Source organism: Trachypithecus francoisi, unplaced genomic scaffold, assembly GCF_009764315.1.
Source record: "Trachypithecus francoisi isolate TF-2019V2 unplaced genomic scaffold, Tfra_2.0 Contig00586, whole genome shotgun sequence".
In the NCBI taxonomy this organism is placed as follows: Eukaryota; Metazoa; Chordata; class Mammalia; order Primates; family Cercopithecidae; genus Trachypithecus; species Trachypithecus francoisi.
This window is the reverse complement of record NW_022680749.1, coordinates 1,432,773-1,459,278: the sequence shown is the minus strand read 5'-3', so window position 1 is coordinate 1,459,278 and position 26,506 is coordinate 1,432,773. Positions and strand designations below refer to the sequence as shown.

Genomic DNA, 26,506 nt, shown 5'->3' with positions numbered 1-26,506 from the left:
TTTCTAGTTCATTTTCATTATATTTATTGATTTTAAGCTCAATTGTTTGATGATTAGAAAATATATTCTGTATAATTTTAGCCACGTGGGACATGTTGATACCTCCATGAAAACCCAGCATTTGGTAAATTCTTTTACATGTTTCATCCATGTGCCTGAAAAGAATAAATTTCATAGTTGTTGGATACATCATTTTATAACACATCAGGTAAATTTTGCTGATTTCAATGTTCAAATCTTATGTTTCCTTGCTCTTTTTTTTTCTTTACGTATTTTGACAGTTACTGGGAGAAATTTTGCATTAGTTTTCTATTGCTGTCATAAAAATTATCATAAATTTTGTGGCTTAAATTAACATAATTTACTCTCACACAGTTTGGTTAGTCAGAAGTCAGAGATAGCTCTCACCAAACTAAAATCAAGGTGTCTGTAGGACTGTATTTCTGTAGACTCTGAAAATGAATTCACTTCCAAGTGCATTCAGATTATTGACTGTATTTATTTATTTTTATGTTATTTATTTTTATTTTATTAATTTTTATGTTATATATATTCTTACTCCATTAATGTTCAAAACCAGTATAGTGGCTAAGTCCTTCTAAGTCTTAGATTGTCTTTGATCTCCCCTTAAGCCTCATCTTATCCAGTTCCTCTTCCCTTGCCTCTCTGTGACTCTAGCCAGAGAAAATTCTTTCCTTTTAAGGGCTCACATTGAGATTGGGCCTACCAGAGTAATCCAGGATAATCTCCCTATTAACTTCCATAACCTTAATCACATCTGCAAAGTTATTTTTGCCAGATAAGTGTGTAGATATCTTTGGGAGGCTTTAATTCAAATTATATGATCTTCCAAGCATCAATTTTCTCATTTCTAAAACAGGGATATCCCTTCCTTGTAAAGCTACTGTGAGGACTAAATAAGGTAATGTGCATGAAAAAAGAGAATACTACAGTGCTCAAAATATAGAAACAGTTCCATAAACAATGCATTTTAATTTATTTTAATATACTATAGGTAACACATGCTTTAGAGGTTTTTATATTTCCTTTCTGTCTGCCTCAGGATGATGAAAATAAATTAATATTGACTGAAAAATTTGCTCTCAGTGAAAAGATCATTAAAAACCAAGACACATATAAGCTCTATATTAACTTGAGATAAATTTTTCACATGCTTAAGGAAACATTATGTCTGCCATGACTTGCTCTTGTTTATTTTCATCAAAAGAAATGTTAGGGAGTGAGATACACCTCAAAAAACTGACATCACTGTCAAGAAAGATTTGCCTCCAAAAATTGCTTGAGAATGATAAGCAACTGTGTAATTTTTTCTTGAAACCAGGCAAACTATTTACTTAACAATACAATTGTTTAAAGCTAATTGAGTCTTCACTTAAAAAAGAGAAAAATACTTCAATGTCTTATGTCTTGCTCATGAGAAAGACATTTGAAACCTTGTTATAACCCGTGTTCGACATTTAGATAGAGGAACTAATAGTGTTTTGGTGAATTCTTGACAAACTAATAGAAGTACATGTTTACAAAGAGCATAAGAGGGTAGTATTTAATGCATTTATAAAAGTGCTGATTGTGATTATGATATAATACCATAAATGTAAATCATATTTATTTGTAAAATAAGGTACATGAAAGTAGTTATAATTTAGAATACTAGAATGTCTCTTGATAAGTAATAAAGGGATTATTGAACTAAGGAATTGAGTTTTATTCCCAACTCCATAGTCAATTTTGTAACCATCAATTTACACTACTGCTCCAATTCTCAGATTTCTCATAGTGAATACAAAGAGTGACTAATCAGGACTTAATTGTGGAAGCTTCCTTTATAAATCTGTGATAATGACTTTATTATACCTGTCTTTTGCATTTCAATGGAATGTGAAATATTTTGACATTCACAATCTATTAAACTGTGAATGATTTTTCTTGGAAAAACATTTAGATCTTTCTTAATTGTATAAACTTCATGTCTTATATTAAAAGGAGAAATAGTATGAAAAATGTCTTGCAATCTTGCACAGAATAAAACTCATTTCATTTAATTTTATTATAAATACAGCATTGTAGATGGATGAGATAGGAATATCTATTTATACACATACACATATATATGTATGTGTGTATATAATTTTAATACATCTTTCTAATACATGATTCATAATAGATAATTCATATCAACTAAACTAATAGATAATTCATAATTTATAATTCATTGAACTAAATTAAGTGCTAGTACTATGGAAGAACTATTCAAATGAAAAATGAGAATAATAGCTAAATTTCTATTTTTTCTTTTGATGCAATTTCAAGGTTTAAATGTACTTTTTTTTTTAAGAAAGTAAATATAGAAAGTATGGGCAAAATCAGAAGTGAAAAATATGATCATCAAGTACACAAATTTGATATTATCAAACCACGGAAGATATGACCATAATGTCAATGGGATAGGATTGCCTCAGTTACCTAAAGGGAAATGTATTGTGAGAAACTTACCAGTTCAACCACATATGGACAGCTTTCCACAGTAATCCAGCTTCTCGAAATAATGTTTAAGATCAAATCTTTACCTTTTCTATAATTTTATCACTCAATATTTGGGAGTTTAGGGTTTGAATAAATTGAAGATCTATGCATGTACATAATCAGGGATTATTTCATAAAAATAAATCAAGTAAAAAAAGACAAATGAAACTTTGAGACTTGCATGGCAAGGAGGATCTTATTCTAGGCAAAATGAACAGTGCGAGTAAAGGCTAAGAAATGGAGATAGTTACGATATGTGAGGAAGTTAATCTAAACAGAATAAGGCATTATCAGGGAGAATTTGAGAATGTTCAGAATACACTGACAAACGATCAGATTATGGAAGAGCTTGAAGGCCTGCCAAAGGAAGTGACCTTTTGACACCTGACAATAATGAGAAATTGCAAAATTTTTGAAAAGTAAAGTTGCATGATTAAAATGATATTTGAGAAGGTTACTGTTTAACAAGGCACTGGAAGGATTAGAGAGGGAATTGGAAATAGTCAAATCACATGTGATGCTTTGAATTTCAGATCGAACATTATAAATTTCTGTAAGAAAGAACTATGAACAGGGATCCAGGGGCAGTTAGGGACATGGATGAGGCTGGAAACCATCATTCGTGGCAAACTAACACAAGAACAGAAAACCAAACACCGCATGTTCTCACTCATAAGTGGGAGTTGAACAATGAGAACACATGGACACAGGGAGAAAAGCATCACATACTGGGGCCTGTTGGGGTGTGTAGGGGTAGGCGAGGGATAGCATTAGGAGAAATACGTAATGTAGATGATGGGTTGATGGGTGCAGCAAACCACCATGGCACGTTTATACCTATATAACAAACCTGTATGTTCTGCACATGTATCCCAGAACTAACAAATCTACTTACAGAATCTGTGTGTGTATGTGTGTGTGTGTGTGTGTGTGTACATATGTATATTCATATATATACACACATATATACAAATATATATACACACACATATACAGATGGCATGTGTATACCTATGTAACAAACCTGCACGTTCTGCACATGTATCTCAGAACTAGCAACTCTACTTACAGAATCTGTATATATATACACACACACACACACACACGTATACAGAACTAGCAAATATACTTACAGAATCTGTATATATGTATATATGCAGATTCTGTAAGTATATTTGCTACCTAAGATCATTCACCTATCACTTTATGCCAAAATAAAGTTAGCACTCAACCGAACAAAGCAAATATAACTCAAAGGGTGTATTAGAAAATAAGATCATTTATATATCATTAAAACTAGTTACTTGGAAATTAATTAGCATCTGTCATTACAGTAGAAATTCATTAAAAAAAAGTGACTCAAAGAGGTGAAGCATTTATCGACCAGTAATTTGTCTTGTTAAATTTAAATAGGAGTTTATGTTTTGTTTTTAAGTTATACAATCTAGAAAATCTCAGATGATGAGGAACATAATTTCTTCAAACTTTCATGAACAGAAGAATGTGAAATAACTAAAAAATATTTTTAGTAATTTCAAAAAGAATGTAGAAGTTAAAGGCCCAAATGATCTGTTTAATTCACAAATTACAGTTCTTCTCCTATAAAGCAGGTATGTAAATGTTTAAGATTTTTTAAACTCTTGAAATGTAAAGATGGTCTGCTAAAATATGTACTATCACATTAATATAATTCATTTTTTCATGTATCTAACATATCCATAATAGGTCACGTTAGAGGTACTCTAGACATATTTTGTAGCTGAATTAACTAAAAATAATTAATGAAGTAACCACGGTTTAAAAAAACATAAAAGCACTTCACTTACGCATTTTAGCCAAAAGAGAAAATCAAACAAAGCAAAACAACAAACAAGCATGTCCTAAAAATGTTATAATTCTATTTTTTAAATATAATTTTTCTAATTTGATCAGCATTTTTCTACATGAATTCAGTTGTGATTTATATTTACTTTTTAGATATTTCAGAACTTGATTTTAAAATACAGAAACTTTACATTTCTATTGCGATTCTATAACTTTACATTTATAGAATTGCAGACATTTTCTTCCGGTATTTAATTAGTATGATCACCTCAGAAATACAAAGACAATGTATTTGTGTTAGATAAATGCCTTAGGACAATAATAATAACTCTTGTTATGCCTAGATAAGCATGTAAACGGATCTAGGCAATAAATTTTCAAAGATGATGAAAAATAAAATATATATTATTATGAATACATTAAATTATTTTTCCCATAGTTAAATGAATTCCTAAAATAACATCAGAAGTCATATATTTCTTCTGAGTACTTTTTTTTTTTTAATGTTTTCCTGGTATTTCTAAACAGTTAAACTCATAATTGTAAAGGAATCATTTATAAACATTTATTGTATACAGTTAGATACATATATCAACAGAAAGGACAGAGAGAGAGTAAATAGAAACTGACCTCATTTACTGTGGCATAGTAGCTTTCATGCTTGAAAGTGGGTGAGTTGTCATTCCTGTCTCTCACCACTATTCGCACTTCATGGTAGATAATTGTGCCCACTTTTTTGTTGATGCACTGGACCTGCACCACAATGGAGTGTATGTTCATTGGTGGCTGCAATGTAGAAATTACATCTTTAAAAATACTAATTAAAAACAAAGCTTCTCATCACTGTCAAAGCACTTGTTCATTCAGTACATTTTTCTATTCTTGTTTATTTTTAAGTTACAATAATCTAGAAGCAAATGATCATTTTCAGGACAAGAGCGGACAATCATAATTAATTTATTGTTTAATTTTGTATCTCAGTGTGTGGACTTCAGGTAGCATTATGCTCACTGTTAGTGGATGGCTGATGAATGCAACTACAAAATTAATGCTTGGAATTGATGGGATGAAACGAAGTTTGTCTCTCCAAAGATTGAAGAAGCAATAATATAAACTTTTACTTTGAAAAAAGTGTTAATAAATTCCTGGAGAAGAGATATTGTTTAACTTTTATGTTTATTTATATTTTGATAAAATATTATATGTTCATTGTTGATCAAATTTAAAATACTGATTATCAAAAGACAAAATCCAAAATCCAGCCAACTAAACTTACTCATTCTATACATTTAAATGCTTATTGTGCTAATCTTTTTCTTTCCCAAAATATGTACCTATTATAGACACACAGGCACACAGTGAATATCAGTCCATGTTTGTAAATATAGATTTACTATAGCATTTTTTGTATACTACTATGAAGTTATATTATGTGACAGTAACATTATACTTCATTGTAAGCCTATAGCATAATGTATCCAAGTAATATAGCATAATGTAACCAAGTAATAATTTATGATGACCTATTACAGGTTATTATATTTTGTCATTATAAACAATATTTCAATACATATTATACATAAGCATATGCTTACTTGTCTAATAATTTTTATAATAAATTCCTTGAAGGGGAAAGGTATCATCAAAGGTATACTTCCTCAAGTCCCATGGCTAAGAGCTTTCAGAGCTGGAATGCACACCTACCACTATTTGACTCCAGGATAAGAGTATTGAATACTACAAAACATTGCTTTGTGATTTTTAACCCCTTTTAAGCTTATACAATTTTAGCTCTAAATATATCATTTTTGCAGTGTCCTATCCTGACTCCTCCATCCTAAAAACCTTGTCTCCAACCTGACCTCTCCTTTCAAATTTCTTCCAATTTATTTTTCTTTATTGCATTTCTCACCCAAAATTTGACTTATTATATACTTTATGTATGTGTTTTGGTTTGTCTGCCTTCACTAGAATGGAAGCTCAATAAAACCTGTGTGTTATTTTAGTCATGATGGTATCCCTCTTTCCAGTAACCAGCCCTGTGCCTAAGGCAGATGACCTGGAGTCAAACTGCGTGACTTCCAGTTCCATAGCCTACTAACTGTATGATATAGGAAAAAGTACAAAGTATCTTTATGCTTCATTTATTCAACTATAAAATTAAGGCTAATAGTTACACCATTGAGGATTGTAAATACTGCATGTGATTAGACTATACTAGGCTTATGTTAAACACCTAATGGATTAAATACATATCCTATTTTATTTATTTAAAAAATAAATATCCAAAAGAGTGAAAAAATAAAATCTATAATGCATACCACATTTGTAAATGAGAAAAATGTTACAGAAACTATATATATACACTGAAGGAAATCATGATTTAGTTTCAAGATATTTTCATGGCCAACAAAGAAAAAGAAAGTTGACTTGAATTTGCATCTATCTGAATGATGCTACCTAGAAAGAATAAATTGAGGCATCACTGACATATGAAAAGAGGTCTGTAATGAAATGACACATAGCTCTGTGTTTTCATATCTACTCAATTTCACCTTTAATCACTGATATAAATGAAGGCATTAAAATCATGTGTATAAAATCTGTGAATGTCACAAATCTTGGAAGGATGTATAATACATTTAATGACAAAAGACATGGTTCAAAGTCATCTTAATAAGTCATAATAATGGGTTACAAAATGGTAAACTTTTACAATAATAAATTTTATCCTCCAATTTGTAATAGAAAAAAAATCAATCACCCAAATGTAATAGATGGCTACAAACATTAATGTAAAAATTTAATTGTGAAATTTTGATAGCTAAAAGCTGATTTTACATGCCAGCACTGTAAATGGGCTACTGGAACACTAATGCACACTATACATTAATTAATACTATCAGGCATTAATAATATATAGGTAACTTATAACAAGTACCATTTTACAGGTGCATAGAAGAGACATTTGAACACTTTTGAGAATGTATAAAATTGGAGGATTTTAAAGTTAACAACATATGATTTACCAAATATCTAAATGGTTGTTATGGAAACATCCATTAGTTTATTTATTGTAGTTTTAGAGAGCAGAAATAAGAAAAATAGGTGAAAAATATTTCAAGGCATGTTTTCACCATAAGTAGAGGGCTTCTCTTAAGCCAAATTGGCACCAAATAATTATGTGCCTGTATCAAAACATCTCATGCAACTCATAAACATATACACCTACTATGTACCCATAAAAGTTTTAAAAAACAACAAATAGAGCAGAGATTCTAATCAGTAGAAGAGTATAGTTTATGTTAGAAATAAATTTGTACCTTCTCACTTCCAATTACTTTTCCTCTGCCATTATGAGCTAAGATATTTGTTATGCTTCCATGTCTTTTTTCACATTTGTCTTTGTAAAAGCTAGAGAAAAATCAGGAGGCAAACGTGACATAGAATAGAACAGACTATTCTACAAAACAAGACCCATCACTGAAATAGGCCAGTTTGAGGATAAAAGACCATTGAAAAAGACTAGCTCTTAGAAGTTTCCTGGAAAGAATTTGGATTAGATGACCTCCATTTTTGCTACCAGCTTTCAAGTGTTTGCTTTAACAGACTTTTTAAGGGAGGTCCAGCATATTTTAATTGTAAATTAAAAACAAAATAAATATGTGTACTATTTGCCCTTGGCACACCTCTTGGAAGACAATGAGGTGAATTGTGCACTTTTAAAGTTATTTATCTTCCAATTATTGCAGGAGAGATCTATACAAACATTCTATTTCAACTTCTAATTCTACATGGAGTGGTACCACTGGGACCAAAAGATCACAATCTTATCAAAGAGAGGATCAAATGCACTGTTTACTGAGGCCTCACTTAGTCCTGCTAAGTACCCATAAATTAGATCTAACCAGGTCACCTGGAACTGTTGTCACTCTCAACTGTAGCTCCCTGTGCAACTGTTAGTAGCATGGCTAGAACTTAGAGGGCAATACATTATAACCATAATGGATCACACCGGAGGCAAAAATTCCCTGTGACTAATATATAACACACAATGTAATTTTGTAGTGGCATAGATTCGATTCTGCTGTATAAGAAGGTCATAAATAAAAGTACAGTCATACTAAGTCGATTAGTGGGAGTTTAGGGACTCCAAAATGCTTAAGAATGTGTTAGGGAAATTCTGCTTTATCTTTCATAACTGGTGGCAAAAATAAGTCATGGTAATTTGACCTTTTCTAATTTTCTTTCATTGCTTTATGCATCAAACAAAGAAGAAAAAAAAAGTTAGGTAGAATTGTGTTCATGTAATTATTTAAAACTATTACCATTCATATATACTTAAACATGCAAGCTATTCTTTCAGTTTAAAAATGAGTGCTTAACACAATACTCTGAATGCATTCTTGCACATTTGTGTATTAGTGTACCTGTGTATAGGTTATGATATGTGTATCAGAAAAGATACATATCAACACTTAAAGGATACTATCATTAAAAAGTGGGTTTAAGAGTGTGAAGAAAAAAAAATTCCCACAAAAATGTAAAAATTTTGTAATTCTAAAAAAGAAAAAATATTAAATAGAAATTTTTTTGTTATGAATTTATCAATCACTTAGGATTCAACATGAAAATTAAAGTTTTTATAGGGAGTTTGTTGATATCAGCAGTATAGATTATAGCACAAATCTTCAATCCAATATATTTTTTTTCTAGAAACCAAATGATTTGGAAGTCTTAATGATTTGGGGGGCAGGGAATGAATTTTTGGAAAATATGTAGGAATTGACTTTATTTTTCATAAAGTATAGGCAAAGTTTATCCAATCCTCACGAGCGAATTTTTTTTTGTTATGATATTTCTGTCTATGGACTTACTACCTTTATCCTTTATAACATAATCATTACTATTTCACAAGTAATGTGGAAGACAGTGAAAGGAAATAACACATTGTGTGTTTTAGAAAAGATTTTCTTTAAAAAAAAGCAAATTTAAAGGAAATGGCTGGCCAGAGTTGTCAGTGTCCTTCACAAATTAAAGTTTCACAATGAATAGTAGCGTATTTACCAAAGATATTACCTAAAAAGACAATTTGAAAATACTATTACTCATATGTGACATGTAGATACATATGCAGATTTTTCACAGTGAATTATTAAGGACATTCAGTCTATTTAATGGTAGGTATTTGCTATATGAAAAATTTAATGTGGGTTAGGATTAATATGACATCGTCCTTGGACACTAACAGCAACTTTTATAAAACTGATATCAGGTGATCAAACAAAAAGTAAGTCAAAAATGCTATTAAATAATATGGATTTTAGAATAAAGAACTGCATACCAGTGTTATTAGGAAATAATTTATACAGAAACAGCATTTAAGATATGTCTTAGTAGTACATAAAATTCAACTGATAGCACTGGATAACAGTGATTTCAAAGTTTATGTTCAAAAGAACATCAGGGAAGGCATGATAAGAAAAAATTGGATTGTGGTCATGGGACAATAATTACATTAGTTTTCTTAGATTGTAGCTCGTATGTTTTTAATTAAAAAAGAAATTATATAGACAGGGTGCATCTTGAATCTAGGGAAATTCAAGAGCCAGATAGAAAACAGTTTGCACTGCAAAGGTATCTGCGGACAGAGTCTCTTTCAGCGCACTGAATGTAGAATAGGTTGAATCCAGACAGGTGGCAGAGAACAATTAGTTTATATGAGTGACAACTAAGAGGTCTTATACTAAAGTTATGTTGATGAATGGAGATGCAAGATACAATGTGGAGATAAAACTACTAAACTTAGCAATTAAATGGACACTGGCCTGGACAGAGGAGTCAACTCTTTGTGCAGCTACTAAGTTAGAGTCTGAAAGAAAAGAAGCTATTTGATGTTGTTATGAACATAATTTCTCTCATTTCAAACGCTTTTAAAATTTAGCCCAGGATTTTGAGATAAGTATTATAGGACTGTACCCGAATCACACTTTTCTTTCTGTTATTATTTTAATTATTGATATTGTCATGACCATTATTATCACATGCCCAACAGTGATGAGAGCATATCGGCCATGTGAGACAATCATTTGGCATTTCAAAATTTTTATGTGATGCGCCTTTCTTACTGAGAATCTTCATGTTCACCCCAAATATCACATTTTGGTTGTTTCTCTTTCATGACTTTTAATTTTGTAACTTTTCCTTTCTTTTTTTTTTTATTTTTGGGTGCTGAAAATTTATGTAACTTTAGTGAACAAAAAATAAAATAAGAAATAAAAATAAATGATGATCATAGGGAAAATCTTATGAACCAAGTTTAAAATTATGAAACAGCTCATATTCATACAATCTCATGTAAATGCTTTCTAATTAAATACAAATATTTGAGTGTTGGGTATTTTTGTGCTTTATATTCACCCTCAGAAATTTTCATGAAGATCAGGTTTATCAGCTTATTTTTAACACAATGTTGAAAATGTTTTTGTTTACATTGTTTGCTTTTAATTCTATTGCAGCCATAATTATTCAAACATCGCCATTAAGAGATATTTTATTGCCTCAACGAGCAAATGTAGAAAACATGATTTGGATCACTTTCTCTGGAAAATATATTTTTATCTAACTGCTGCTAAAAAGATAGTATAATCGGATATGGATCTACCACTTGGCCCTACCCCTTGCCCCCTGGCTGTAGATTCAAGCCAATGAGTATTTAATTGTTATTTCTCTCAGAAATTTTAAAACAAAACAAAACACAGTGACTTTAAGCCTTCTTTAACAACCACTGCATCAAAAGTTTATGAAAAACTGGCATGGCATGAACATAGAAAATACTTAAAGTCAAATGAATAACAAGGCAATGGATAAAATTGTAAGTGTATAAAGGAATCTGCTCTGCAGAGAGAAGAATAGAGAATATACACAGACAAATGTAGAAACTAGAGACCATATGGTCCAACATAACAAAGATTCAGTGGAAAATTTTCCATAAAAATAATTTTAAGAGCAATTTACCACTAAGAAGGATTAAAGTTAATTATAGTTTTTCTCTCTCCTTGGTAAACATAGAATTTCCATAAAAGCAAATTATTTTTTATATCTATGCTATTGGTATTCTTAATACTTTCTCCCATCAACTTGAAAGCATTTGAAGGCATTTTTGTGTCTTCCTTATAAGCCAAATAACTTTGATTAAAATCAGAATATTCTTAGAAAAGCATCATTTCATAACAAAGATTCAGTGGAAAATTTTCTATAAAAGTAATTTTAAGAGCAATTTACCATTAAGAAGGATTAAAGTTAATTATAGGCTAGTGATTATAATACAGAGCTTTGGCCATTGTTAGTAGGGTCAAACTCAAATTGTTCGTTCCATTTTGTTATTCAGAGCATATATATATATATATATATATATATATGGAATATATAATATATATTTGATACTGAATATGTATATGTATATATACAAATATACACACACACACACATATATATATATACATATATATATATTTTTTTCCTTTTTGAGACAGAGTCACACTCTGTCACCCAGGCTGGAGTGCAGTGGTGTGATCTTGGTTTACTGCAATCTCCATCTCCTGGGATCAAGTGATTCTTCTGCCTCAGTCTCTAGAGTAGTTGGGATTACAGGGTACCCAACATAATGCCTGGGTAATTTTTGGCTTTTTAGTAGAGATGGGTTTTCACCATATTGGCCAGGCTGGTCTTGAACTCCTGACCTCAAGTGATCCACTGGCCTCGGCCTCCCAAAGTGCTGGGATTACAGGCATGAGCCGTCACACCCAGCCCATATTTTTTTATTTTGATTCATTATATTCATAAAACAACCCCAAAACTTCGGGCAACAACCAAAAGAATTACATTTCAGATAAATGCCCTATATTTTAAAATAAACTACAAATATTTTGGTATTTATCATAATATAATTATTTAATAATAATATATATTTTCTCTGTATTTAGCTTTTGGGAAAAACATTTTATATTAAATAAAATTTAAAACAATGCAAATAAATGTATAGATTTACATGTATTTATATCATAGTATTAATATGTATTTCATTAATACTGGAGAGCATATTTACAAATACAATCTATATAAAAAGTGTGCACTCACTTTTTTTCAAATGAATACCATATCTTTGTAGAAAATATTGTTAACTAGGATGATAGAGAAGCATACAGATGAAACAAATCTTATTCTATGTCAGTGTAAATAATGTTAAAACAATAAAGTAAAAACATAAAACACCTCTCCAAGTAGACTAAAATTGTTTCAAATATTTACATTATATTATTATTTTATTGCAGACATTATAATTATTTAGCAATATTGGTATCAAAGCATATAGATATAATATATAGGGGGGATCATTTAGTAAAATGCATATAACTCCCTATCTCAGTAATATAATGATGGTAAATTAATTTATCTCTATAAAACCACCAAACAATTGTACAAAGATGCATGTACAAAAATTTTCACTGCATCATCTTTGTAATTATTCAAAACTGCAAATAAACTTGACATCCAAAATAGATTCATTTTTTAAAAATCTCTGATTTATTCATCCAATAACCAAATATGCAGCTAATAAAAATAATTATATAAGTATACATTTGTTTGCATTATAATTTTACATGGTATTATAAATTTCATTTAAAAAGTAGGCTAAAAGCATAATGAACAGTATAATCCAATTTAAATTAATAAGTATTATAAATATACATACCAATACACATAAATGCTTGAAATAAAATGTGGCAGAATAAATATTAGATGTTATTTTTCTTAACTGATAAAACTACCTTCATATATATGCTTCTTATTTTCTGATATGTTTACCATAAGCATATATTATTTTACAATTAAATGAGACTGCAATTTCCAGTGTTGATTAGATTTGGACGAAAAGCCCGGATTTACCTCACTATTTGTTTAGCAGTAATGGTCTATACATCACATAAAACAGATGGACGCTGGGTTAAGGATATTCAGAATAAAAGCCCTTATGCTTTGATGAATGAACCCCTGAAAGCACTGTGGCAGCAGGAAAACATAATTCACACGAATTCAAAAAATTCATAGGTAATAAAGTATATAGTAAACTGTACTAAAATAAGAGGCAAATTGAGATTTATTAAAGACTCCAAATTTTAGACATGAAATAGTATAAAGTATCAAGCACTCCATAACCTATCGTAAAGTGGATCATAAACCCTGCACAATGATGTGAAATGACTCAGGCTCACTAAGCTGAGTATCTGACATTTGGATTTCTTAAGCTGGGAACTTGTGGGTAAGCATGTTTAGAGTTACTCTCTGAGTTTTCCCAGGGTCCAGTACAATTACTGGTTATAATCCACTATCCCCTGCCCCTCTGCACTCAAGAAAGACTGAGATGCAAATAAATGAGTACAAAGTTACTTTAGACAGTTACTTAAACCTATTAAACTGTTTTTTAAAAAACTTTTCCAGAAATGAAATGTCCAGCAACTTTGGTAATTTTGCAATTTTTTTTTTGAGGTAGTGTCTCGCTGTGCTGCCCAGGCTGGAGTGCATTGGTGAGATCATGGTTCACTGTAGCCTCCACTCCCCTACCCCAAGCTCAAGTGATCCTCCCACCACAGTCTGCAGATTAGTGGGGCTACAGGCATGTGTCACAATGCCTGGCTAGTTTTTTAAATTTTTTGTCAAGACAGAGTCTTGCTCTGTTGCCCAGGCTGGAATCAAACTCCTGGGCTCAAGCAGTTCTCCCAACTGGGCCTCCCAAAGTGCTGGGATTACAGGTATGAGCTACCACTGTACCAAGCCCAACATAGATATTCTTAATAAAAAAGTATTTATGCTATCTGACAACTACTTAACTGACATATTACCATGAAACTTTTGCTCTTTTTTTTTTTTCTTTTTTGCAGCTATGTAAGACATTTCTACAGTTTTGACTTTCAACCAAGGCTTACTGGTTGTAAAGCAGGCTCCTGTGAGTGCACCTGCCAAACTATGTCTTCAAGCCAACAGCTGAGTGACACACTTATGTGTTGCCATCGTTGGAAAGAAATGAGTTATAGCCATGCTTGTCCTACTTTGCCAAGGGTACCACCTCTTTTTTCTAAGCACTCTATTTTCTTCTTGTTCAGAAATTGACAAGCTTCCAGGATATTAAATCAGAAGTATAATGGTTCTCTAAGACACAGATGTTCCTTTCTCATACTTCTTTCAATGAGTTAAATAAACTGTTATTGATATACTCAGGAAATAAACTCAAATTATATAAATAATTCAATATAAACACACACATAGACATTTAAATTATAATAAACTCCTATCACAGGGGCAAAGAAAAAAAAATCACTAACATCTCTATCCAGAACTCTCCCGGTGCTGTTCAGGAAAAGCATTTGCTTAACAGGATCCATCAACACCCAGTAATCCACATTGTCCTTTAAAGAAAGTTCTATGGTGGGGTCTGGTCCTCCAGCAGTCCCTTTGATCAGCATATTGTCCACCAGAATTGTACCTGCAAACCAAAGAAAGTTATTTGAAAACACATTCTACTCATATGAATTCTTTGGCAAAGATCATGCTCTTAAACTGTGGCTGGCTCACAATCAGTTTTAAAGCAGAAAATACTCAACTATACATCTAACATAAGACAGAAAATATTCTTTGCCAAAAGGCCAAAATATCTGCATTATATTATTTATAAATACTATTTTTGGTGGAAGGCAGAGATTCCGACATGGTGAGTTTCATCATCCATTTTGTGTTTCCCTCTAACAACATGAATCTGTTTCCCCCCATCTGTCATTTCTCACAGGAGTTATCATTGAGTTTTATCCTGAAGAAAAGGAAATGCCTGTAATAGCAGAGTCTGATGCCTCAATTAATTCTATAAGACCTCTGATGTGAAAAAAAAGATATGGTGAAACTAAGAAAGGAAGAGGAAAGTACAGATTTTTTAAAAGTAGCTGAGTCTCCCACGGTGAGAACTGCTTCTTTTTATCTTAGGGCAGATACATAAAACATAAATCTTGATATAAAAGACAAAACTAGTGTGCAGAAATGCAATAAAAGCCATTCTTCTTTAAGACATATCTGGGTCACTCCACTAGAACAACACACTATGCCAATGTAACATCTCAGTGCTTGATTTCTTGTTATTTTTTTTCAGCAAGCTGAATTGTAGACAGTTTTTGAATAAGACTTGAAAAGATTATGTCTCTAACCCTTCCTACTCTGTTAAAGATCCCATGCATTTTACATGTTGAATGCAAACAGCACTGATGCAACTCAAATACCATTTTTCCCTCACGCAGCAATGATCTCTTTGCCAAATAATAATATACCATGGCTTGGAGCAGTCATTTTTAGCGGATCCATTTTATTAAACTTACAGATATAGAAGAGATGTGGCTATGCAAATAAAATGTAGCCTCCAAAAAACACTGGAATAAATGGCAAATATTGAGATAACCCATTGCCTTAGGATAGTACTCAAGAATATATAGAGAATCCATAAATATGAATCTAGCTTGAAAAATATAATGAAAAATGTATCTGTTGCATTTTCTTAAGGCATGAAATTGGCCTAAATGTTATACCATTGCATAATTACAAGAAAAGTGGAAGTCTCTTTAAAATATTTTCTCAGTAATGTAATAAGAACTATAATTATCTATAATATTTCTTTATCGTACTATTACTACAGGTCTTTTTCTGTCTAAGAAATGTTGGAAAGAATCATTAATCTTTTGTAACAGGCTAAAATAATGTTTAAACACAAATGTTGTCTCACATACACATACTTTTGTAAACGGAAAGATTTGTTTTCCACTTTTTCACATACTAGGATTTAATTATATGAATATTGAGTGGAATGAGTATTTTTATTTTTGACTGAAATGGCAAATATATAACCTATACACAATATACTCCAAAGTATAGATCAGATATCTGCCTATAAATATGTTCAAGAATGTATATATATATTCAAGGCCCCAGTACGTACTAATTTACAAATACTTCACACAACTCACCACAAAAAAGATATTTGATTTATATTTCAATACATAATTGAGAAATTGAAAGGTAATTTATTTTCTGATGAAGAAAAAATTACGTACAACAGGCAGGTCAACTAACATTAACATTAATACCTTGACTCAATAGTGTTTAAGAGTAGCAACTGCAAATCTTCTAATATTTTATATATATATACTCCACGACACACTAAGGGAAGGAGCCATTGAACTCCCTTTACAAAGCAAATAGGTTATAACCAGATAAAGTTTTAATAGTTAGTAACTAATATTAAAGTAGTGAAACAAAAACACTATCTGGATTTATATTTTATTTAATAATTCTAATTTTCATGGAAAACATCTATACTTTTCTTGCTCTCAGCTCACTCCTGAGTTCAATGATTGAAACTCAACAATAAATCTTTCTACTGCTGGTTTGTTGAAAAAAGAAAGAGTTTGGTTTGTTTGCCTGCTTTCCCCTTTAGAATTGTCCATTTGTATTGCCAGAAAGAAAAAAAAATGTGTCTCAAATGTTCATATACCATCTTGCTTTAAGTCAAAAGTTTAGGGGAGAGAGAGAAGAGAGTAAAGCTTGGGCAGACATGATACAAGGAGCAATATACATATTTTAAAAATATTAACCTAGGTGTTCACTCTGAATTGCCTGAACAACTGTGCCCGTACCACTCTCCTCGGAAGAATATATGACACCCAAGCTAAAGTTAACATTGAGCCAGAAACTCCTGGCCCTCCCTACCCCATCCCAGCATTGGTGACTGTATCTTTCCACATATCCTAAGATTTTGAGATCTGAAAAGCTAGTGTTCTAGACAATACTGGCAAGCAGCTAAACACCAGAATACTCTGGCTATACTGGGATAATGTGCCCCCTTTCCTCCTTCATTACTTTGCAAGCTTCCCTTTTTGCCAATAAACCTTTTGCTTAACATGTTTCATGTGATGTTTAGAGGTATTCCATTCCTTGACTTCATTTTAAATATTACAGATAAGTTAAAAATACAAAGATGGGAGGCATGACACAACACTAAATAAGAAAGCTGGATAGTTCTATTAATATCAGCTAGAATGAGCATGTTTAGTAGTGGTAAAGAGACATATTTAATTATAATAAAGGGATCAACAGGTGCAAATCCTGAATATGCCTGTCTTGCAGAATAGGTAATACCCAAGATGGGATTCACCTTATATGAAATTTTCCCTTCATCATAATAAAAATGGTGACAGCCCAGAAAATGGAATTAAATTGAGTTTGATACTCATATAATGGAAGTTAAGAGAGCTGGCCCTGGAATGGATAGGCTTAGAATCCAATCCATAATCCACCACTTACTGACTATGTGAAAGTGGATAGATTACTTAACCACATTTACCTTCGATTTTTCTCCTCTATAAAATCAGTACTATAATAGAAAAGGCATTTCTACTATAATACTTACATGTATATTCCTGAAAAAGACTTGTTCTCTTGTATTTAGAACACTAATGAAAATCAAAACAATCACAATCATGTTAAAAATACTAAGTTAAATATTTATTGATATTTTCAACACATTTCTTGGCCAGTCTTTTACAGCCTTAAATATTGGGATTTGTGCTTCTTCCTTCAAGAAGTAGGTATTGAGGGCCATTTACCTCTAGGGATGATTTTTATAAAAATGGAAAACTTCATCTTTCATTTAGCCTCTTTATTAGCCTATTAATTCAGATAATTTTGCAGCTTCTTTTTATGTACTTCCTGATTCTCCAGAGAGATTAACATATTATAAATTACAGGAGTTCATGTAACTGCTAATATAGACTCTACTTGTATAGAATAAATGTTCTTCAATAGATTTTCCATTTTTTCTTAAGATCTTCTTACATAGCTAGCCCTTTCTTTTTAATTGTGAAAAAAAGCTTATCCAGATTATATCAAAGCATAAATAACAAATGTATGAATAAGCTTAAGTAACTAGAAAATAACTTATAAATTAATAAACCTTCCTTATTATACCAACTTTATTCTTCTATTTACCAGTGTGTATAATGTAATTTACATCAAACAAGAGCCTACTGGTTTGCTCTGATGATTAAATTAGATAATATATGTGAAGTGCTGACTACAGTTCCTGGCACAAGAAAGAATTTCTAAAATGAAAACTATGGTTATTGTCGTTGATGTTAATAATGCCATTTTGGAAGGAAATCATTTTTGGCTAAAAATAACTTATTTCATGTCACAGAAGCCTTACAAACCAAGCCTATTCTTCATTTCACAAAGCTAGGGTTATGTTTGGTCAACACATTAGTGTGGTAAGCAGTCTGAAAGAATTTAGATGAATTCAAAAGACTTAAATCCACAGTAATCAATATTAGAAGTCAAGAAGTAAGAGGGAATGCCTCTTTGAGACACAACTGTAAAGAAGTCCCCATGCCTCTAATGGACAGTTCTTTTTTTTTTTTTTTTTTTTGAGGCGGAATCTCACCCTGTCACCCAGGCTGGAGGGCAGTGGCGCGATCTCGGCTCACTGCAAGCTCCGCCTCCTGGGTTCACGCCATTCTCCTGCCTCAGCCTCCCGAGTAGCTGGGACTACAGGCGCCCGCCACCGCGCCTGGCTAATTTTTTGTATTTTTAGTAGAGACGGGGTTTCACCGTGTTAGCCAGGATGGTCTTGATCTCCTGACCTCGTGATCTGCCCGCCTAGGCCTCCCAAAGTGCTGGGATTACAGGTGTGAGCCACCGCGCCCGGCCATGGACAGTTCTTTCTATGCTACATTTTAACCGATAGGCAAACCATCGAGGCCTGCTATCACCAGACTGACCACCACTCTTCCCACTTTCTTACCTCAGTCTTGTATTTTCTCATAGAAACTAATTAGTTTCAAAGGCAGGAAAAAGCCTTATTCAAGAAATTCATACTAGTAGCGGTCTTTATGTAGAAAACTTTTTGCTCATCCTCAGTACAGTGCTTGGTTTTATTAGGAAATATACACACGTAACACACACACGTACATGTACAGTTGGCTCTCCATATCCATGAGATTCTAATCCATGGATGCAATTAATCAGGAATCAAATATATTTAGGAAGGTAGTAGATAGTTGTATCTTTACTAAACATTTACAGACTTTTTCTCATTTCTAAACAACACAGTATAACAACTACTTTCATAGTATTTACATTGTATTTGGTATTATAAGTAATCTAGAGATGATTTAAAGCCTAGTCATAAAGGTTGCTTAATGATAAGAATAAATCCTAAGAAATGTGTCTTTAGGCAATTTTGTCATGGTACAAACATCATAGAGTATATTTACATAAACCTAGATGTATATCCTACTACACACCTACTCTATATGGTGTAGCATATTGCTCCTAGGCTACAAACCTGTACACTATGTTACTGTATGAATATTGTAGGCAATTGTAACAGAATGGTATTTGTGTATGTAAACATATTTAAACACAGAAAACATACAATAAAATATAGTATTATAATCTCATGGGACCTGAATCACATAATGGGGCTTGTCATTGACCAAAATGTAGTTATGCTACACATGACTGTATATGGAATAATGTGAATAGGTTATATGAAAATACCACACCATTTTATTTAAGGGACTTGAGTGTCCCTGGATTTGGGTATCCATGGGAGGAAAGGGAAATACTGGAATCAATTCCCCATGGATACCAAGAAACAACTCTATATGTATATTATAGAAACGATAGATAGATAGATAGATAGATAGATAGCCTGGATGAATATATATATATATATATATATATATAGAGAGAGAGAGAGAGAGAGAGAGAGAGAGAGAGAGAGATGGAGAGTCATATAAATCATATTTTGATATTCAATGTTTCCCTGGAAAAGTTATTTGCTTCTTTAAATAGACAGTTATAATGCAAATGAATTACTCTCTAAAATTGCTGGGGAGGTGGCTGTGGCAGGTTGGTGTGGAGTCTGGTGCCTTTCTAATTAACCAAACTCAATGAAGCTGAGAGAGTAAGTTCTGTAGGGAGAGAGTAATTGAATGCTTTAGTTCATTCCAAACATTAAAATAAGGAAAAATCACTCTGTGCATAGAACCCACTAATTGGTGCTCTAAAACAATTAATTATTTAAAGTTGTAGAAACAATAGGGATTGCTAAGATTTTCCCCACAATCTTCCCCCATTTGAGCCAAGTAGAAGACTGTTATTTATATCATATAACCAGAAGCATATATTGCTTTCTCTTGCATGTGAATCCTTGCAAGCAAAACAAACAACCAAAAAATTAAAGCTTCCCAAAGTACATTATTAATTAAAAAAGTAAAAGATAAAAAGGGAAAATTTAGCTATTATGTAGTTTCCCAGTGAGGTTAAGCAATGACCATAGCCATTATTCTGTCAGTATTGAGTAAAATCTATATTCCAAGATTATCAGGCTAAAATATGACTTTTTCATTCTCAAATCCTCTTTTTTAATCAAAATTTCCCAGCACCTTCCTGAAAGTAGTGTCTCTCTTCTTTGACTTTTCACACTTTTTCTTCCTTTACAATTATATAAACTACATTTCAACTATGTGTATGTACATATTGTATCTAGATAACCACTTGGAAAACTCCAACATGGCAAGACATATATAATGTGTGTATCCAGCAACCTTATCATGACAGTACAAATTTTGGTTGGGCTGGGGTCGAATGCTAGGAATATATTAATTACATCAATTCTTGCTAAAAATGAGAAATAATGCCAAGTCACCAACTTATTAAATAAGCTTTTATTTAATTAAATAAAAACTTACAAGTATTAAAAACATGTTGCTCTGCAAAACTATGTAGGTCCTTAAAATTTAAATTTTATTTACTTCAAAAGAAAAAAAAACAACATTGCAAAGTGGAAGACTTTACTAAAGTGTACTTCACTTGTATTTCTCAGGTAACGTTATATTTTACTTACTTATTATATTCCTTCAGGATATATAATAGATGATGTATTAGGGTAGGCACAGAAATCCAAGAATAAAACTTCAGAATTGGAGTTTTGTTCTTCTATCTTTAGCTTTTTCTTTAGCAACTGAAAGAAATACCTTAATATTTAGGTACTTACTAATGTCGATTATTATGTTGTGAATAAAGTATTAAGTAAATTCACATACATTGTACATTTTGATGTAGAATTTATGTTTATTTTTTTCATATGTCACTTATACAACTAAAAATTGAATCACAAAATTTTAGAACTAGGAGGAAACTTAGTATCCCTTTTTATGTATATAGAGAAGGAACATCAAGTCAATCCTCTGTTATCTCCACATTTTCCAATCCCAAGAGTTAAAATCACATGACCAAGACAACCTAGTTAATAAAAGCAGATTCAGTATTTTTTAGTAGAGACGGGGTTTCACGGTGTTAGCCAGGATGGTCTCGATCTCCTGACCTCGTGATCCACCCGTCTCGGCCTCCCAAAGTGCTGGGATTACAGGCTTGAGCCACTACACCCGGTCTCTACTAAAAAATACAAAAAAAAACCTAGCCGGGCGAGGTGGCGGGCGCCTGTAGTCCCAGCTACTCGGGAGGCTGAGGCAGGAGAATGGCGTAAACCCGGGAGGTGGAGCTTGCAGTGAGCTGAGATCTGGCCACTGCACTCCAGCCTGGGCGATAGAGCCAGACTCCGTCTCAAAAAAAAAAAAAAAAAAAAAAAAAAAAAAATTAAAAGCAGATTCAGAACAAAAGCCTGGTTCTACTAATTGACAGTTTAGTTCTCCTTTCCCTAGTTCCCTATATGTTGCTTTTCTCTTGGATATATACATTTTTAAATATAAAAACATAAAAATCTTTTTAGTTTTGTTTTCAGTTTTTGGGAAACTTATTCAAAAATTCTGAATACACATAAATTCACTATTTTGAATTTCATGCCCTATAAGATTCTTCACAAAAGTTCAAAAGATCACAATGGAAATGACTCTAAAATATGAGAGAAGAGTATAATATAATTACCAACGATGTGACCCTAGAATCAATTTCCCTAGGTCACAGATATAGAGATAGATATAGATGTAGTCTGTGACATTAGCGCTTGCCTCCCATAAAATAGGATAGTGGGCATTAAGGATGGTTCAAAAATATCTGTGACTTGCCTCTACCCCAAAGAAAATTCTATGTTTCTATTTCCCATGTATATGACTATGTGGTTACATGAAATTCTATGTTGTATATATGTGTCTATGTATCTGTATAACATGAGAACACATCTGTGTTGTGTTCTGAGTCCATAAGGAATATATAACAATCTGATTGAGCTTGGAAGCAAATGCTTCCCTAATCAAGTTTCAGATCAAACTGGTAGCCCTGACAATTCCTCAATTATACTCTTGTGAAACCTTAAGCAGAATACCTGGCTATGCTGTGTCTGGACTCCTGACTCAAAGAAACTCTTAAATAATAAATGTATGTTGTTTTAAATTACCTCATTTTAATGATATTGTTATACAATAACAAGTAATTGATACAGGGTTTAATGCCAAAAGACCTATGTTCAGAATCTTGGCTGCACACTACTTACTACCTGTGAGTTTAAACAAGTTCCCAAGATTTTTACAATCAGCAATATAGAGTTCTATGAGGAAAAAATAAAAATTAATGTAAGTGGAGGCATGCAATTACCCAACAAATAATATTTTTCATCCTACAGATACTAGGAACTTATATAGATTTAAGCCTATAAAGGAGTTATATATTATTTTTCATTAAATTGGGGACATTATCAACAAAATTTTTTAAATTGTAAAATATACTTTCTTTACAACTGAAATAAAAGAAACACAGAACATACATAAAACCCAGCAAAAATAAAAAATAAAGACTATGCATATGTAAAACATAAAACAAAAAGATCACAACAGTTTATTCACAGTTACTACTGATAATTTTTCATGAAATAAAAGGTCATTTCTTGCTGGCAAAAGCAAAAATGAACAAGATAAAAAACAACAAAAATCATATTACTAAGGTCAAAAATGCTTATTAGTGCTTATTAGCATTTGCTGACTATTAACTAGACTAAGAGATAAAATATAAAGACTTTCAAGGAATTACCATATTTAATTCTCAGACTGGTGTAAATGGGAAAGGTTCATACCCTCAGAATATTGCAAGATTTTAATATTTTCAGACCATCAAATTGCTGCAATTAAAATTAAAAGTACAAGCAGACCATGCCGTGTGTGTGTGTGTATGTGTATGTGTGTGTTTCAACATAACGATTAAAGTGGGTAAAAACAACGGTCGTACCCCACTCTCCTCCACCGAAAAAAAAAAAAAAAAGATTATAGAATCTAATCAGGCAGTTCTGTTCATTAGAAAAATATATCTCAGGAGTTGAAATCAAAGAAACAAATATTTTGTTTTGTTTTGTTTTTTGTTTTGTTTTGTTTTGTTTTTGACAGAGTCTTGCTCTGTTGCCCAGGCTGCAGTGCAGTGGTATAATCTTGGCTTACTGCAACCTCTGCTTCCTGGGTTCAAGTGATTCCTGTGACTCGGCCTCCCCAGTAGCTGGGATTACAGGTGCCTGCCACTACAGCCAGTTAAATTTTTTTTCTTTTTTTAATTTTTAGTGGAGATGAGGTTTTACCATGTTGGCTAGGCTGGTCTTGAACTCCTGAGCTCAAGTGATCCCTCCGCTTCAGCCTCCGAAAGTGCTGGGATTACAGGCTTGAGCTACTGCACTCAGCCAAAAATAACGATTTTAAAATGTATGTGAAAGATTGATTTGGAAAGATAAAAGCCAAAAAAGCCTTACTTGATGAAAAAGCTCAACCTCTTAACTCGTGCCTCCATTAGAATCAATTATAAACCTCAAATTTTGGCCTTTTCTTCAATTCGCTAACCAAGAAATTAAATCTCTACCAAGCTGAAGATCCCATTTATTTTTAAACTAAAACTTCATTTGAACTTGTGAAATTCCCTTTTTCTCAGTGAAAATGCAACTGTAGAAACTTGTTGTTGTTAGATATGTGATTTAAAATATAACAATTTTGACTAAGCTTTTAAACACTATTTCAAAGTTTTAAATAATTCAATTCAGTAAATTTGTAAGTATGATTGATTAGATTGAATAAAATTGATTAAATGCCTTAAGAAAAAAATCCTCTTGAGTATGCTTGCCTACCCTTTTAGATGTTTGAAGAGTTTATATTAAATTTATCAACATCACAGTAGTTTAATTATTAAAGATTGCATATATAGTACTTTGGATAGGGGAAGTAAGTTTGTTAAGCTTGAGAGTTAATAGAACTTTAATCACAGAACAAATTAAAGTGTTTTCTTTTAGATTTTCAGTCTTCCTATGTTTATAATAGGCATGAAAATATTTATGTTATATGTATGGTCAAACATGATTTTGATTTTGTCTGCGTCATTTATACATATTTAATATTAGCTAAAACCCAAGCAATATTCCATGCAAAGACAACCCACATATTCAAATAATAAACAAAAGTACCTCATTGACTGTAGGACAACAAACAGAATTATATAAGACAAAGAGGATGTTTAAGAAATTGGTGTGGGACGGGCGCGGTGGCTCAGGCCTGTAATCCCAGCACTTTGGGAGGCCGAGACGGGGATCACGAGGTCAGGAGCTCGAGACCATCCTGGCTAACACGGTGAAACTCCGTCTCTACACAAAATACAAAAAAACTAGCCGGGCGAGGCGGCGAGCGCTTGTAGTCCCAGCTGCTTGGAGGCTGAGGCAGGAGAATGGCGTAAACCCGGAAGGCGGAGCTTGCAGTGAGCTGAGATCCGGCCACTGCACTCCAGCCCCGGCGACAGACTCCTCTCAAAAAAAAAAAAAAAAAAAAAAAAAAAAAAAATTGGTGTGGAATTAACTGGTAGGAGTGAATCAATGAACGTATTTCAACAACACCATTAATTTTATTTTTTGAGTTTCTGGTTGATCCAAATCCAAGTGTATATTCTAGGCAGAGAGAAAGATCACATCATTTTCCTCTGATTTCAGATATTTAAAACTTTTTATTCCATAGATACATTTGTATAATAGAAAATGTGGTTTTTCAGTACCTCTAGGAGAATTCTGAGTTGTCATAACCCTACAGTTAAATCTGTTTTCTCACCTATAAAATCATTCAGATGAACAATTCTGTAAACAATAAGGCAAAATTCTTTAATAAGTTATTGAAAATAATAAAACAGAAGGATGTTATGACTATACTAAATGTGAATTAGAACTATGTTACAGAAAAAGGTTTTGTTTCTATAGGTAATTTGCTTCTGGAAACAATTAATTGGAGGACATATTTAATAACCATGCATGCTGAAGCACAGTTTGCTTTTTTCATGCAAAAGTGGGCAAGTATTAAGACTAAATTCTGTCATTTTTTTCTAAGGCAGTGCCTAGCTTAACTTAAGCTTAAGTTTGATAATTAAAGCACCACAAATGTAATTAACTAAAGAGTACTCAAATGTTCAAAGTTTGTTGATAGGCTTATCATTTGAGAGGTTAATCCAGCCAGACAAATTTAATTTTATGTACTGTCTAATGGCAAATGTAGTAAACTTTCTAAGTCATATTCCTTTTCCATAGCACAGGTACTTGCCCTTTTAAAAAAATCAAATAAATAAACTAAACTAAATTAAATAAGATTCCTTCAGATATTTTCTAAAGGTCATTTTATTCATTTGGTCTGTAAGGTGCTGAAAATCATTTTACACATTGAAGAAGCTATTTTAAAACCTGACAAAGTGCTTTGCTTTCAAAAATATTTTCTAATAATAATTGCATAAATATTTCACCTCCTTGGTTAAATATATGTTTTATTATTTTTGATGCCATTGTAAACGGAACTATTCTCTTAATGTCTTATTTAGCTTATTACTTGTTAAGTATACAAGTACAACTGATTTTTGTGCATCGGTTTTGCTGAATCCTGCAACTTTGCTGAATTTAGTTATTAGCCGTGTGTGTGTGTGTGTGTGTGTGTGTAGAATCTTTAGGGCAGGGATGTACAATATTTTGGCTTCCCTAGGCCACAGCGAAAGAAGAAATATATTGGGTCACACAGATAATACACTAACA

The 26,506-nt window shown here is 32.2% G+C and overlaps 1 protein-coding gene across 16 annotated transcripts in view; it reads right to left on the bottom strand.

The window, feature by feature from the left end:
• PCDH15 (protocadherin related 15) overlaps positions 1-26,506 on the bottom strand; it is a 1,849,154-nt gene that overhangs the window by 555,907 nt on the left and 1,266,741 nt on the right. For all 16 annotated transcript variants that reach the window (XM_033215155.1, XM_033215225.1, XM_033215195.1 and 13 more), the window contains 2 exons: positions 14,751-14,911; positions 4,999-5,154 (listed from right to left, as the gene is read on the bottom strand). In XM_033215155.1, coding sequence (XP_033071046.1) covers positions 4,999-5,154; positions 14,751-14,911 — 317 coding nt within the window. The remainder of the gene's footprint in view (positions 1-4,998; positions 5,155-14,750; positions 14,912-26,506) is intronic.